General features: G+C 35.0%; 1 protein-coding gene across 1 annotated transcript in view; it reads left to right on the top strand.

The window, feature by feature from the left end:
* The window catches only part of cdc40 (cell division cycle 40 homolog), a 20,338-nt gene extending 16,348 nt beyond the window's left edge, over positions 1-3,990 (top strand). The window contains exons 14-15 of the mRNA XM_082147221.1: positions 1,114-1,258; positions 2,779-3,990. Of these exons, the coding sequence (XP_082003347.1) occupies positions 1,114-1,258; positions 2,779-2,956 (323 nt within the window). The 3' untranslated portion in view covers positions 2,957-3,990. The remainder of the gene's footprint in view (positions 1-1,113; positions 1,259-2,778) is intronic.
* The last annotated feature ends 8,481 nt before the right edge of the window (positions 3,991-12,471 follow it).

Here is a 12,471-nt window from a genome sequence, read left to right as displayed (position 1 = left end):
ACACAACGACTTTATTCTCTATTAAATAGGGGTGGAACGGTACATGTATTCGTATTGAACCGAGACGGTACGGGCATCACGGTTCGGTGCATGAATACACACGGAGAATACACGGTATAAAAATAAATAAAACTCGCGTGCAAATTAATTAATGTAATGCGGAACTACTGTTAGATACGCGGGTTCTTTAGGGACACCTAATCTGTAGCTCCGCCTTAGCTCTGAAGCTCCGTGGCTATAACTTATGGGCTATAATCATAGACATAATATCTTTGGCTATAATCATAGACAGGCTATAATGGACAGGCTGCGGTGTCAAGTTTGCAATGCAGGTAGAAACCGTTGTGTGTGTGTGCCTGCGTGCGTGCGCGTGTCTGTGTGTGTGTGTGTGTGTGTGTGTGTGTGTGTGTGTGTTCAGAGAGGCGCGGGCGCGATCGAACAGTGGAAACATAAAAACATACTCATTTTGTTCATTGGACATCATTCAAACTGCAAAGTGTTTACTTATATTTGTGTACACTCGTAATCAAACAACATTGTGCTTTTGTCAAACTGTAACCTACTACAACTGTCACCCAACACAGTGAGTAAGTTACACATTCTACATTGATTAAAAGAAAATCAAATTTGTTTTTAATGGTAGTATTATTTTATACAGAAATAAATTATTTATAATTCAGATGAGAATAAAGTTAGTGTTGTTAAAATTTTAAGGAAAACAAATATATTGATCTGAAATATAGCAAATTAATTTGAAATTCATTCAGGTACAATTACCAAACATATCTCAAGGTCTTTTTGTCTTTTTATTAATTTAATTAATAAACTAATTATATAAAACTATTGGCAAATCACTACAAATAAACTGGTTCTATGCATTTACTTTATTAATAAAACTTATTTAAAGAGACATTTATTTTCCTTTGGTGGAACAGCCTACACAGACATGCACAATAAAAAAAACGATATGCTGATAAATACGGCGGCCGATATATCGGTACATCTCTATACTGTAATGATCCAGTGCTTTTCCCCGATATTTAGTTCCTCACTAGACTGATAGGTTCCTCATGTGTCCTGTAACTGATGACCTGTGTTTTGTGCTGATCTCAGGTAAGTGGCTGGCCTGTCAGTCCATGGACAATCAGATCCTGATCTTTGGAGCTCAGAACCGGTTCCGTCTCAACAAGAAGAAGATCTTCAAGGGTCACATGGTGGCGGGATACGCCTGTCAGGTCGACTTCTCCCCGGACATGAGGTGAATGTTCAGATATTAAATGTCGTGATTTGGAGCTTCAAGCAGCCGAAACACTCTTGAAGGAAACGTATTCTTTAAAGCAGAGCTGGTTTAGGTGGTAAAACAGCTGTAGCTTAAAGACAGATGTGTGCAGATGAGATGGTCTCACTCAGGTCCAGTGTGCCCTACTTACTTTTCTGATAAAATTTGTTGATTTTTAAAATGCAAATTTTTTTACTTGCTTTTTTTGAATTATTTTTTTTATAAAATCTCCAGGTTTAAATGTGCTTGTTTGTAGAGCCACACAATTTGGCAAAAATGTTTTTTTGTATAATATATTATTCATTTTTTATAATAGTAATTTACTAAATAAAATATTTTATTGAAAACAAATTAAGAAATATTACTTTTGTACTATTTCACTTCAAAATAAAAGTATTTAAGTAAAATAATGTAATAATTTTAAATTACAGTACATCTGTAAAATTACAATTAATAATTATGGTTTTATTATTATCATTATTATTATTAATAAATAAACATAATAGGTTTTATTTAAAACAAATTAAGAATTATAACTGTTGGACAATTTCACTGTAAATAAATATTGCATTAATTTACTGTACAGCTGTAAAATTATAATGAATTATTATGATTTTAGTATAATTACTACTAAATTCAAATATTTATTAAAACAAAGAAATATTAATTTTTTACTATTTCACTGTAAAAAAGTATCTAAGAAAAAATATATAATACATTTAATTTACAGTACAGCTGTAAAATTACAATGAATAATTATGATTTTATTGTTATTACTAAATGAAAATATTTTTTATTTAACACAAATTAAGAAATATTACTGTTGCACTATTTCACTGTAACAAAAGTATTTAAGGAAAACGTAATGTGTACCATGGAGCCTTAATCTTGGCAGGGCTGTTTAAAGTTTTTATTTTTTCTTCTTCTTTTAAAAAAATAAACAGCCAGTTTATAACTTTAGCAACATTGCGATTGAATTGATGATATAAATGTTAAAGCTTCAATGTCATTTTTGTTCTTTTTAGTGAAAATATGCCTGATGATTTAAACTAGATGGTTTATTAGGGCTGCACAATATTGATGAAAATAATGTGATATTTGATATGTGATGAGTCAGTAAAATAAACTTAAAGGTTTCAGGTTATCCGACATTAGGGTTATTTAATAACAGAAACTGAATAATCAAATGTAAGAATAAAACACTGCTTAGTTTTCACTGTATGAATTAAATATATCCTGATTCTTATTAAAGCTACAAAAGTTATTCAGCCGAGAGTGAGTGATTTTCTCTTTGTCTTTTGTTCATATTGCAAGCCGTTGAGATATGCATACCACGATATATACATTTGCGATATTCCGATATATTGTGCAGCCCTATTGTTTATAAATTTTTTAATGTATGGCTATGATGACCTTATTAAGCCGTTTCAGAGCGAGTGCATAAATATGGAGGTATATTTCGGATGATTTTGATGGTGTCTTTAACTGGTTCTCTGCAGTTATGTGGTTTCCGGTGATGCCGACGGGAAGCTGAACATCTGGGACTGGAAGACGACGAAACTGTACCACCGGATCAAGGCGCACGATAAGGTGTGTATCAGTGCGCTCTGGCACCCTCACGAGACGTCCAAGGTCATCACCTGTGGCTGGGACGGACTGATCAAACTCTGGGACTGAGGGACACATGCAGAACACTTCCTGTCCTCACGAGCTGTTCGTACGGGTGTTATCGGGCTGGTATCCAGTCCCTCAAGACACACGCCACAGACTTTCAGCTCATGCTTTTTTTGTTTTTTAATCAATGAAACCATGTCTCGCATTCTCTCTTTTTGAAGATAATAAATGTCTCCCGTTTATTTTCTGCTGTCTGTGTGTTTTGGTGGTTGCGTGATATTCATCATCTACTAGTAGGTTAGACTAGTGCGCTTGTGTATATACGTGATTTAGTTTATTAAAATGCATTTATAATGCCTAAAGTATTCAAGATAAGGAGCAAAAATATTTTTTATATTTCTATCATTTAATATAGTTAATCAGTGTCACACGGAGAGCTGTTTTTCCTCCAAATATCAGCATGATTACAAATGTGATATTGATTTTCAATAAATAAGAAGTTAATATTAAGTGACTTACATCTTAGAGACACTATTGTCTGTTTTTGCTCTATTTCGCCAACGAAAATAGTTCCAAACAAAGACGCAGGACTGTTTTATGGCTGTTTCATTACTGAATGAACGAATCGATTGAATGAATGATTCAATGACTCACTCATTAACAGTCACTCGCTGCCACCTACTGTTGTAAAGTATTTTTCATTTTTTAAATCACTTCAAAATATCAATATTTAAATGTTTTAAAACATCAGGACATTCTCTTTGGCATTATGGGTAATTTTGCTGTTAAACATGTATTTTATTTCTTATTTTAATGGGAAATCGCATATGGTGTCTCTACACAAGCAAATATCACAAGTGCACAGCCTCACGGTGAGTTATGTTCAAAATATGGAATCTGATTAATGTATCAATTGCCATAACCTGATTAAGCCAGTATTCTGGTTTCTAGATATGCAGATTAGACGATCAATCCGAATAATTTATATCTGTCTGTTCAGAATCATCTCCTGTAGAAACAGATGTTTTAGTTTATTCAGTTCTTTCAGAATAAACTCTTGAATCAAAATCATGCAAATAAAGCAATCCCAGAATGCACTGCCTGAAATTTACTCAAAGTTCTCCTCCAACTCTCGAGGAATGTGACCTTTATAAATATACGCCTGGTATTTGTAATATTGAGTGAGTTCACCTGAAGTCAGTCACTTTTTCACACTGAAATGACTGGAAAAAGTGTCCCAATGTTCCTAAATTCAGCCTGTTTTTATCCAGCAACATAATAATACAAAATATACCATTAATGTTTTTTCATATTGAAAAGAATTGATGCTATTATTGATTTCTGTGCTGCATTTCCCCAAAAGCATTGCAAGCCTAAGTAGAGCACTGTCTCCAATTATTTTTATAATCTACTTATGCTACTACTGTAATAAACTATACTACTACTGCTTTTGGGAAACACAAATGTTTACTCCGTATTTGTGTTTAGTAGAGTATTGAGTCTAGTGTATTTAGCACTTTGCATCATGGGAGATACTTGTGTCGTGCATCAATGTTGGATCAAAATGGAACATTTAAATCAATTTTGCAGTACAAAAACAATTACATTTATAATAAAAAAAATAAAAAAAGATATTAGATGCATGTTTTAATTAAAATTAACATATGTATTCGGCCTTGCCGATGTATCTACTGACCACTAATATATATATATATTGAAGGGGGTGGATTGGAATCCACTGCTGCTTCAATGTATATGTAATGAGTGATTATAATCAAGGTATTAATCAATATTTTTCATTCTAAATATCAAATGAGTTGAATGACTTCTCTGGAGAAATGTTATTTTCATGTATTCTTTTTAATGTCAGTATTTGATATTTGAATGTAGTAACAGTGCTTGCCTATTTATCCCGGCTTCCAGAAATTAAATAGGAACTGGTTTTGTGTTTGAGTTTGTCTTCAACGTTCAAACAAATAGGGGTCATTGAAGTCTATAGTTTAAGGGACCATTTCTCAGTTAAAGCCTATATTTTCCAGTTAGACTAAAATGTCCTATCCTGAGAGAAAGAACTTGTTATCTTGGTGTTTTGAGACGAGACTCCTGTTTATAGTTAGAGCCTGGCCAAATCCAACCTTGGAAATGGCTGTGTGTTGGTGTGTGTGTTAGTCTTCTTGGTTACAGGTTAAGGAACCATTGGCATTGTTTTTCGAGACATACTGGCACCCAGCAACTCAAATCTGCGACCTGGAAGGTCACGACGTACCTGACTTCAGGGTCTGAGTGTCAGCTGCATAATCAGTTTATCTATTTCTTAGCCAATGAGAATCATTCAACCTGTAAGCAATGACGTAGCTTAGACCTTGGAAATGGTATAACTGCTGTGATCTTTGTAACTGTAAGCGGGGCGGCCTACGAACTCCTGTGTGAGTCTTGAAGCTGACTTCTGCTGATGAAACTGCAAACTATCTTCAGTAAAACTTTTCTTCTATTTTTTTATAATTCTGACTCCGGGTCTTCTTTCAAACATCTGGTCCATGGGTCCTAAACTGTTAACCCCTAACAGTAATGGTGGAGAATGCGGCGGGCAATTATTCTTGGTGACACCCCTGGCAAATCAGCAAACAAGGTAGAAAGATGTTATTGTTTGGTAGTACTGTCTGAATGAAAGAGATTGTGAAGGGGAACGGAAGAGCTTCACTCCGATGAGGAGAGTGAAGATTAATTATACTAAGTTAAAAGTATAAGAAGTCGCTGATAGCATTGTTTAAGGTTTAAAGTTAACAAGAGCAGACAGCGCAAGTGAAGCGTGCTCTGTGGGGGCCCCGATGGGCATTGTTGGTGTAGCAACACCCCAGCAGAGTACGTCCCTGGATTGAAGGTCCAGGGCGCCGCAAACCTACTCCATCTCTTCCACCTCAGATAGGGGATCCCCGAATTTAGTGAATCAGGCAGTTAGGGATACTAACAAAAATAGGGTTGTTTGCCAGGGATGCATCAGGAATGATCCCGAGAGAAAAATAAAAAGTTGTGACCCAAATTGGCGTGGACCAGTATATGTAACTGTCATGTTGGAGTATACTTTGCAGTTTCATCACGCAGAAGCCAAGCTGTGTTGTTCAAAGATCGCCGCCTCCATTTCTGCAATAACTTCAGGTGAGTTTGAACTGTGATTAAGATATGGCAGACAAATTGAGTAACTTGATCAATAACCTGAACAGTCCTGAAACAAATAGTGAGACAGAAGAGAGCAAACGCTGTAAGCAGCTGTGCTCTGAAGCTCTGACTTCAAAGAAATGTGAAATTAATAAGAAAATGGGTAGTCAGAGTTTTGATTCTGTTTGGAAATTTAAACAACAACTTGACTGGCTAAACAAAGAAAGAAACTGAAAATGTTAAATTTTTAGCCTTGTATTGCTTCCGATGATTACAAAAAACAAGTAAATGTAATTATGGGTTGGGGATCATTTCCTTGGACAAATGTGATTCATGTTAAACAGAAACATTGTGAAAACCCCTTGGAATATGTTGAGTGATTTTCTGTGCAGCTTATGAAAATTAATGTGCTGCCAATGATAATGATGAAGATTATGATGCGGCTATTGCAATTGAATCCGCCACTGATGGACTGTCAAAAGAATACAGAGAACTGCTTATCAGTGGCTCTGTTTACATTCCTGATCGGGACACACTGCTTCAAGGGTGTGCAGTAAGTTGGAGCCGTTTGCAAGCTCAATGATCAAACTATAGGCAAGGTGTCTGTTGCTGTAGTTGAGGCTGACACATGAACCCACCAGATGACAGTGTTTTAATTATGGTCAGCAGGGCCATTTAGCCAGTAATTGTAAATGGCCACTCAGAAGGTGAGAAAATGTGAAAGTAACAGACATTTCTGGTATTAATGTGGGTTTGAAAGTAGATCAGTGTTTAAATGACGATATCAAAGCTTTCGTCTAAAGAACAAGAGATAAAAACAAGGTAAAAAAAATTGAAGTCTTAAGGGAATCCTTTTGAAGGAAAGATCTATAATAATCTAAAAAAAAAAGTTCATATAAGTGAATTAATGAATACAGGTTTATGTAAAATTACAGATAATGACAAAAAATATGAGTTGCAAAATACATAAAAGTAACTAAAGGGATGATTGTGTTTTAATGGAACACTTTAAAAGGGTTTAGATGATATAGAGAGACTAATCTCACGGATGCTTTACAATGATAACTGCAAAAGATGTATCACAAGCGGAGAGTGCTATAGCCTCCTCAAAGTTAGTGTGAATACTAATTGATAGTAATCAAATAAGTAGAAGCAGTATTACTGGATTAACAGTTGCTAAATGTAAAATGTGTAGAAATGCATCTGATTAAACAAACAGCTTGTTAGTGTTGTGAACGTGGAGGAATGGTGTTGACCATGAAAGAACTAGGAGCTGATGTTTTGCTTTCAAAAGATAAGCTTGTGATTGGCTGAAACAGTTTGCTTATCTGAATCTGGTGTGTGCTGTGGCTGAAACGGCCAGTGCGACAGAGACACGATCTGAGTGAAAATTTGTAATGTCTAAATTCCCTGATGTGGGCAAAAGACAAATATAAAAAATGGTTGTTGGAAAATACATGCAAATTCTGGCAAAGATGCCTAACGTATGCATAAAGTTTGATTTTAGAAGTTATGAGAGTGCAGTGTACCAGTCCTAAATGCTTCAGAGTCTCTCTCATTCAATGTCAGCTAAAAGCTGTTATCTGAGCCTGTGTCATAAATGATAATAGGCTATTTATAGTAAGGCACAGTGTTTTAGTTGAAAACCACAGATATGGGGATGTTAAAAGAAATCATGCTACAGGCATTTCATACATTTAAAGGGTAAATGTTTTAAAAGTAAAACTGAATGACTTTAAAGAAGTCTTAAACGATAGAAGACGTTTTTGACTAGTTTAATTCAGGACCAGTAACAACTTTGTCTGATTTTAGCCTCCACCATGAAACAGGGCTGATGGCTCCGGCTACAGATGTAACAGTACACTGAATAGACGGATGTGATTAAAATTGACTGAGATTTTGCTGATTCGGACAGATTTAACAGATTTTTGTGATTAAATACTGTTGTTATTAACCTGTCTCCCTGTGTTAACACTATTAGGCAGTCCAGAGTGCTCTGGTGACTCTTGAATGTGCCTTTCCTAAGCTCCAGAAAACAACTGAGTCTGTTGGGGAAAACTGATTTTGTGATGGGAAAGAGCGGTAACCAAGTGTGTACGAAGTGATTACCCCAAAGACGGGTAAGATCCTTTGGCCAAAGGTCAACCTAAGACAGGGGAAGTCACGCCACAAACACTGGGCATCTCCATAATGGGGAGGTGTTTTTATGTGAGAAAGGTATTAGAGTTGAGCAGGTGACTGTGAGGCCAGCAGCATCAGCAGATCATTGAGAGGCCAGATGAGCTGTGAGGAGTTACGGCACGCCTGACCCAGAAAATGTGAGTTCCTCTAATACCACTCACCAGAAAACCGCATTCATTGTATGGCTTGTTTTTCATTATGACAAGTGTCTGCAACTATGCCAGGGGACAACACCCTGAAGAGAAGAAAATTATAGATTAAGAGCTAATGGGAATGGGCTTTCAAGAGCCAGCTGAGACCATGAGGGGACTGTCATTATTTGTTGTGGAGACAGTAACAAAACTTAATTTATGTCAGGAACATGATGCTGGTTGCCTTATGGGCAAGGGAAAAAACTATAGAAGTGTTGATATTGAAATAATATGTCTGTAAGATAGTTTTAACTCCTGAAGGTCATTAGACATGTTGGTGGCTAAAGATGAAGACAGCTTGTGATGAGTTAAGAGAAATTTCTGGATAACAAACGTTAGGTGAATTGAGTATTTAAACTAAAGATAACCTTAGAAAAGCATAATGTATTTTAGATTGTTGTAATGGTACTAATTTGAGTTAAACATTTGTATTTTAAAATTTGTGAACTATTAAAGGTTCTAGACTATGATTTATTTAGTTACAGTCTTAGGGGGCTGTTGAAAAGATTATTTGTTTATAGTGAGAGAGACTGCTGAGTGGAGGAAGGGTACTCTGTCTGTCTTTCTGTTATCGGCCTGATAAAGCAAGCTGAAGCAAAATAATGATAATGAACCAAAACAACCCAGCTGACTTTTCTAAAATCAAATGAATAATGAACAGACGTGCTTTGAAACTGGTAAAGAGACTATGTAAAATTAGGTAAAATCGAAAGAAAAAATGTGAAGTAAATATTTTTAGAGTTAATATAAAAAAAAAGTGAACATTGAAAATGAGCATTTAACATGTGTGTCTAGAATGAGTGCGTGTGATGGTGACAGCACTTCATGTCTTGTATGTGTTAGTTTGAGGTACTATTATTTCCAGATTTTGTGAATATTGTGTCATTAACCTCTGGAATGAGTGTTTTATCATTAAAGATGGGTTTAGTGAAACGACAAACTTTAAAGAAGCTGATCATTCTGAGTCAATCTGATGAAAAGACGATGCAGAACATTTGACAAGCTTTAATTGGATTTGTTTTCCAGCTCTGTCTGCTATTGGTAATTATGACTACTTTTGTCATTTATGATGTTGATCTGAATTACTCTCTGGATTAGTATTTATGTAAATTGGAATTGTGAAGTTTAAAATTGTCATCCATAATGGGGTAAAAACTCTTGTCTAAATTCAACTGAGGGTCTAAATTTAAATAAGACACCTAGGTGGGATCATAATGGTAAACGTAAAAATAATAGACTTGATGGCAGAGAGACAAAGTGACACATTGGCTAAGTCACTATCCAAATTATCCAGAGAGAGCGCCCTCTATTTTATGAAAGGCCGGTGGGCAAACAAAGGAGGAGTGGATATAACTTCTAAAAAGTTTTATTTCTCAATCCATTAAATGGATGTATGACATTAGATGTCTAAGAAAACTACAATCTAGGTAATAAAGGTTAAAGAAGAATGCAGCTGTATGGCTGTCTTAAGGGTTGAGATCCGAGTAACATAATATTTTGGTTTGTGAAAAACAGTAAAGATAAGTGGGACTGAGACAATACTGATAATATTTTTTGGATTTTCAGACTAACCATTTGATAGAGGAATACTGTGAGAAGTAGTTATAATGAAAAATAAAGTTAAAATTAATGTTATGAAAACAAGGGTATAGAAGAATTAATAAAATACCATGATTTCCCTTAAGAGGGAACTTTAAGTGTCACTAGACTGACAGCGGTGAGAGACTCGATGGAAGAGGGAAGTGAAAAACAAAAAGGTTGTTGTATGAGACGTGTGTGGGGAGATTGTAAGAAAACAATAATGTACTGGTTAGATGAGGCAGAGCGAAAAGAAAGGAAAAGGATGCAGAAGGAACTGGCATGTAGGGAAATAGGGAAAGATGAGAAGAAATATAGTAGAAAAATGTATGTTATGAAAATAAAATTTCTGATAGAATGTATGGAACTATTTATGAACGCCTGTTCAGTCAAATTAAGTTGAAATGATATGAAAAGCGAGGTTCAGATAAAAATAATAATGCATTGAGTATGATTAACAGGGATTAACGTGATGTAAAGATAAGGAATGAACAAAGGTTTTATTAAGTAGAATGGGGAACAGTTCTATATTTTAGTGGTAAAATAATGATTGAAATGATGATGTGAATTTGTTTGTTTTTATTTCTATTTTTGAAGAAAAAAAAAGTACAAGATGTTACATGCTATGTGACTGTAAACTGAAGGATGAATTCAGTAGAGACTTAAAGTACTTGGATTATGGGTTATGGATTATTATGGGTCTTAATTATTATTATTATTATTATTTTGTTGTTGTTGTTGTTTATTTTCAGTTTGACAACCATTGTGTTTTGAACCTAAAGGGTCTATAATGGTGGTAGTGAAAATAATGGATTAACTATATTTCTTAGTTTATTATAAAAGGAATTGGAAATTATAAAAAAAACTAGTGCATGTATCCTGGTTTTTATGATTATAGACAATGTCTGTATTTAGGATCTGAGTAGTGACTGCGGGTCTAGCCCATGCTAGGAATACAGCAACAGTGCTTGCTTATTTAGCCCGGCTTCCAGAGAATAAATATGTACTTTTTTGTATCAGTTAGTGGATGATAGTACCAAATTCGCCAAGATGAATAACAGCTGTGTAAGACAGCTATGTCAGCAGGTTCTGGAGATCAATAATACTATGTGCTATGTGGGATATTATGTTCATGTTAAGTCTTTGAAGGAAAAAGATTGTCTGTTTTATATTTTTTAAAAAATGTATTAACCTGACAGAGGAGCATGTGTCAGAAACCAAACATTTTGAAGCAGCCTTTATGGAAAGACCAGATGTGGTGGTATTGGACCCCACATTGGTCTAAAACGGGGGACTGAAGGGGGTGGATTGGAATCCACTGCTGCTTCAATGTATATGTAATGAGTGATTATAATCAAGGTATTAATCAATATTTTTCATTCTAAATATCAAATGAGTTGAATGACTTCTCTGGAGAAATGTTATTTTCATGTATTCTTTTTAATGTCAGTATTTGATATTTGAATGTAGTAACAGTGCTTGCCTATTTATCCCGGCTTCCAGAAATTAAATAGGAACTGGTTTTGTGTTTGAGTTTGTCTTCAACGTTCAAACAAATAGGGGTCATTGAAGTCTATAGTTTAAGGGACCATTTCTCAGTTAAAGCCTATATTTTCCAGTTAGACTAAAATGTCCTATCCTGAGAGAAAGAACTTGTTATCTTGGTGTTTTGAGACGAGACTCCTGTTTATAGTTAGAGCCTGGCCAAATCCAACCTTGGAAATGGCTGTGTGTTGGTGTGTGTGTTAGTCTTCTTGGTTACAGGTTAAGGAACCATTGGCATTGTTTTTCGAGACATACTGGCACCCAGCAACTCAAATCTGCGACCTGGAAGGTCACGACGTACCTGACTTCAGGGTCTGAGTGTCAGCTGCATAATCAGTTTATCTATTTCTTAGCCAATGAGAATCATTCAACCTGTAAGCAATGACGTAGCTTAGACCTTGGAAATGGTATAACTGCTGTGATCTTTGTAACTGTAAGCGGGGCGGCCTACGAACTCCTGTGTGAGTCTTGAAGCTGACTTCTGCTGATGAAACTGCAAACTATCTTCAGTAAAACTTTTCTTCTATTTTTTTATAATTCTGACTCCGGGTCTTCTTTCAAACATCTGGTCCATGGGTCCTAAACTGTTAACCCCTAACAATATATATATATATATATATATATATATATATATATATATATATATATATACACACATTCCTGATTGTGAATTAATTTAATTTGAATATACACTGCCATTCAAAAGTTTGGGATTTTTTTTAATGTTTTTAAAATAAGTCTCTTCTGCTCAGCAAGGCTGCATTAATTTGATTAAAATAAAACAATAAACAGTAATATTGTGAAATATTATTCTAATGTAAATCAGCTTTTTTCAGTTTTCTATGTGAATATATAGTAAAGTGTATTTTTTTCCTGTGATCAAATCTGTATTTTCAGCATCATTACTCCAGAGCTCAAGTAACATGT

This window comes from Leuciscus leuciscus (genome assembly GCF_965113295.1).
Source record: "Leuciscus leuciscus genome assembly, chromosome: 19".
Taxonomy (NCBI): Eukaryota; Metazoa; Chordata; class Actinopteri; order Cypriniformes; family Leuciscidae; genus Leuciscus; species Leuciscus leuciscus.
Note: the sequence above shows the minus strand (reverse complement) of the source record. Positions and strands in the feature narration are given on the sequence as shown.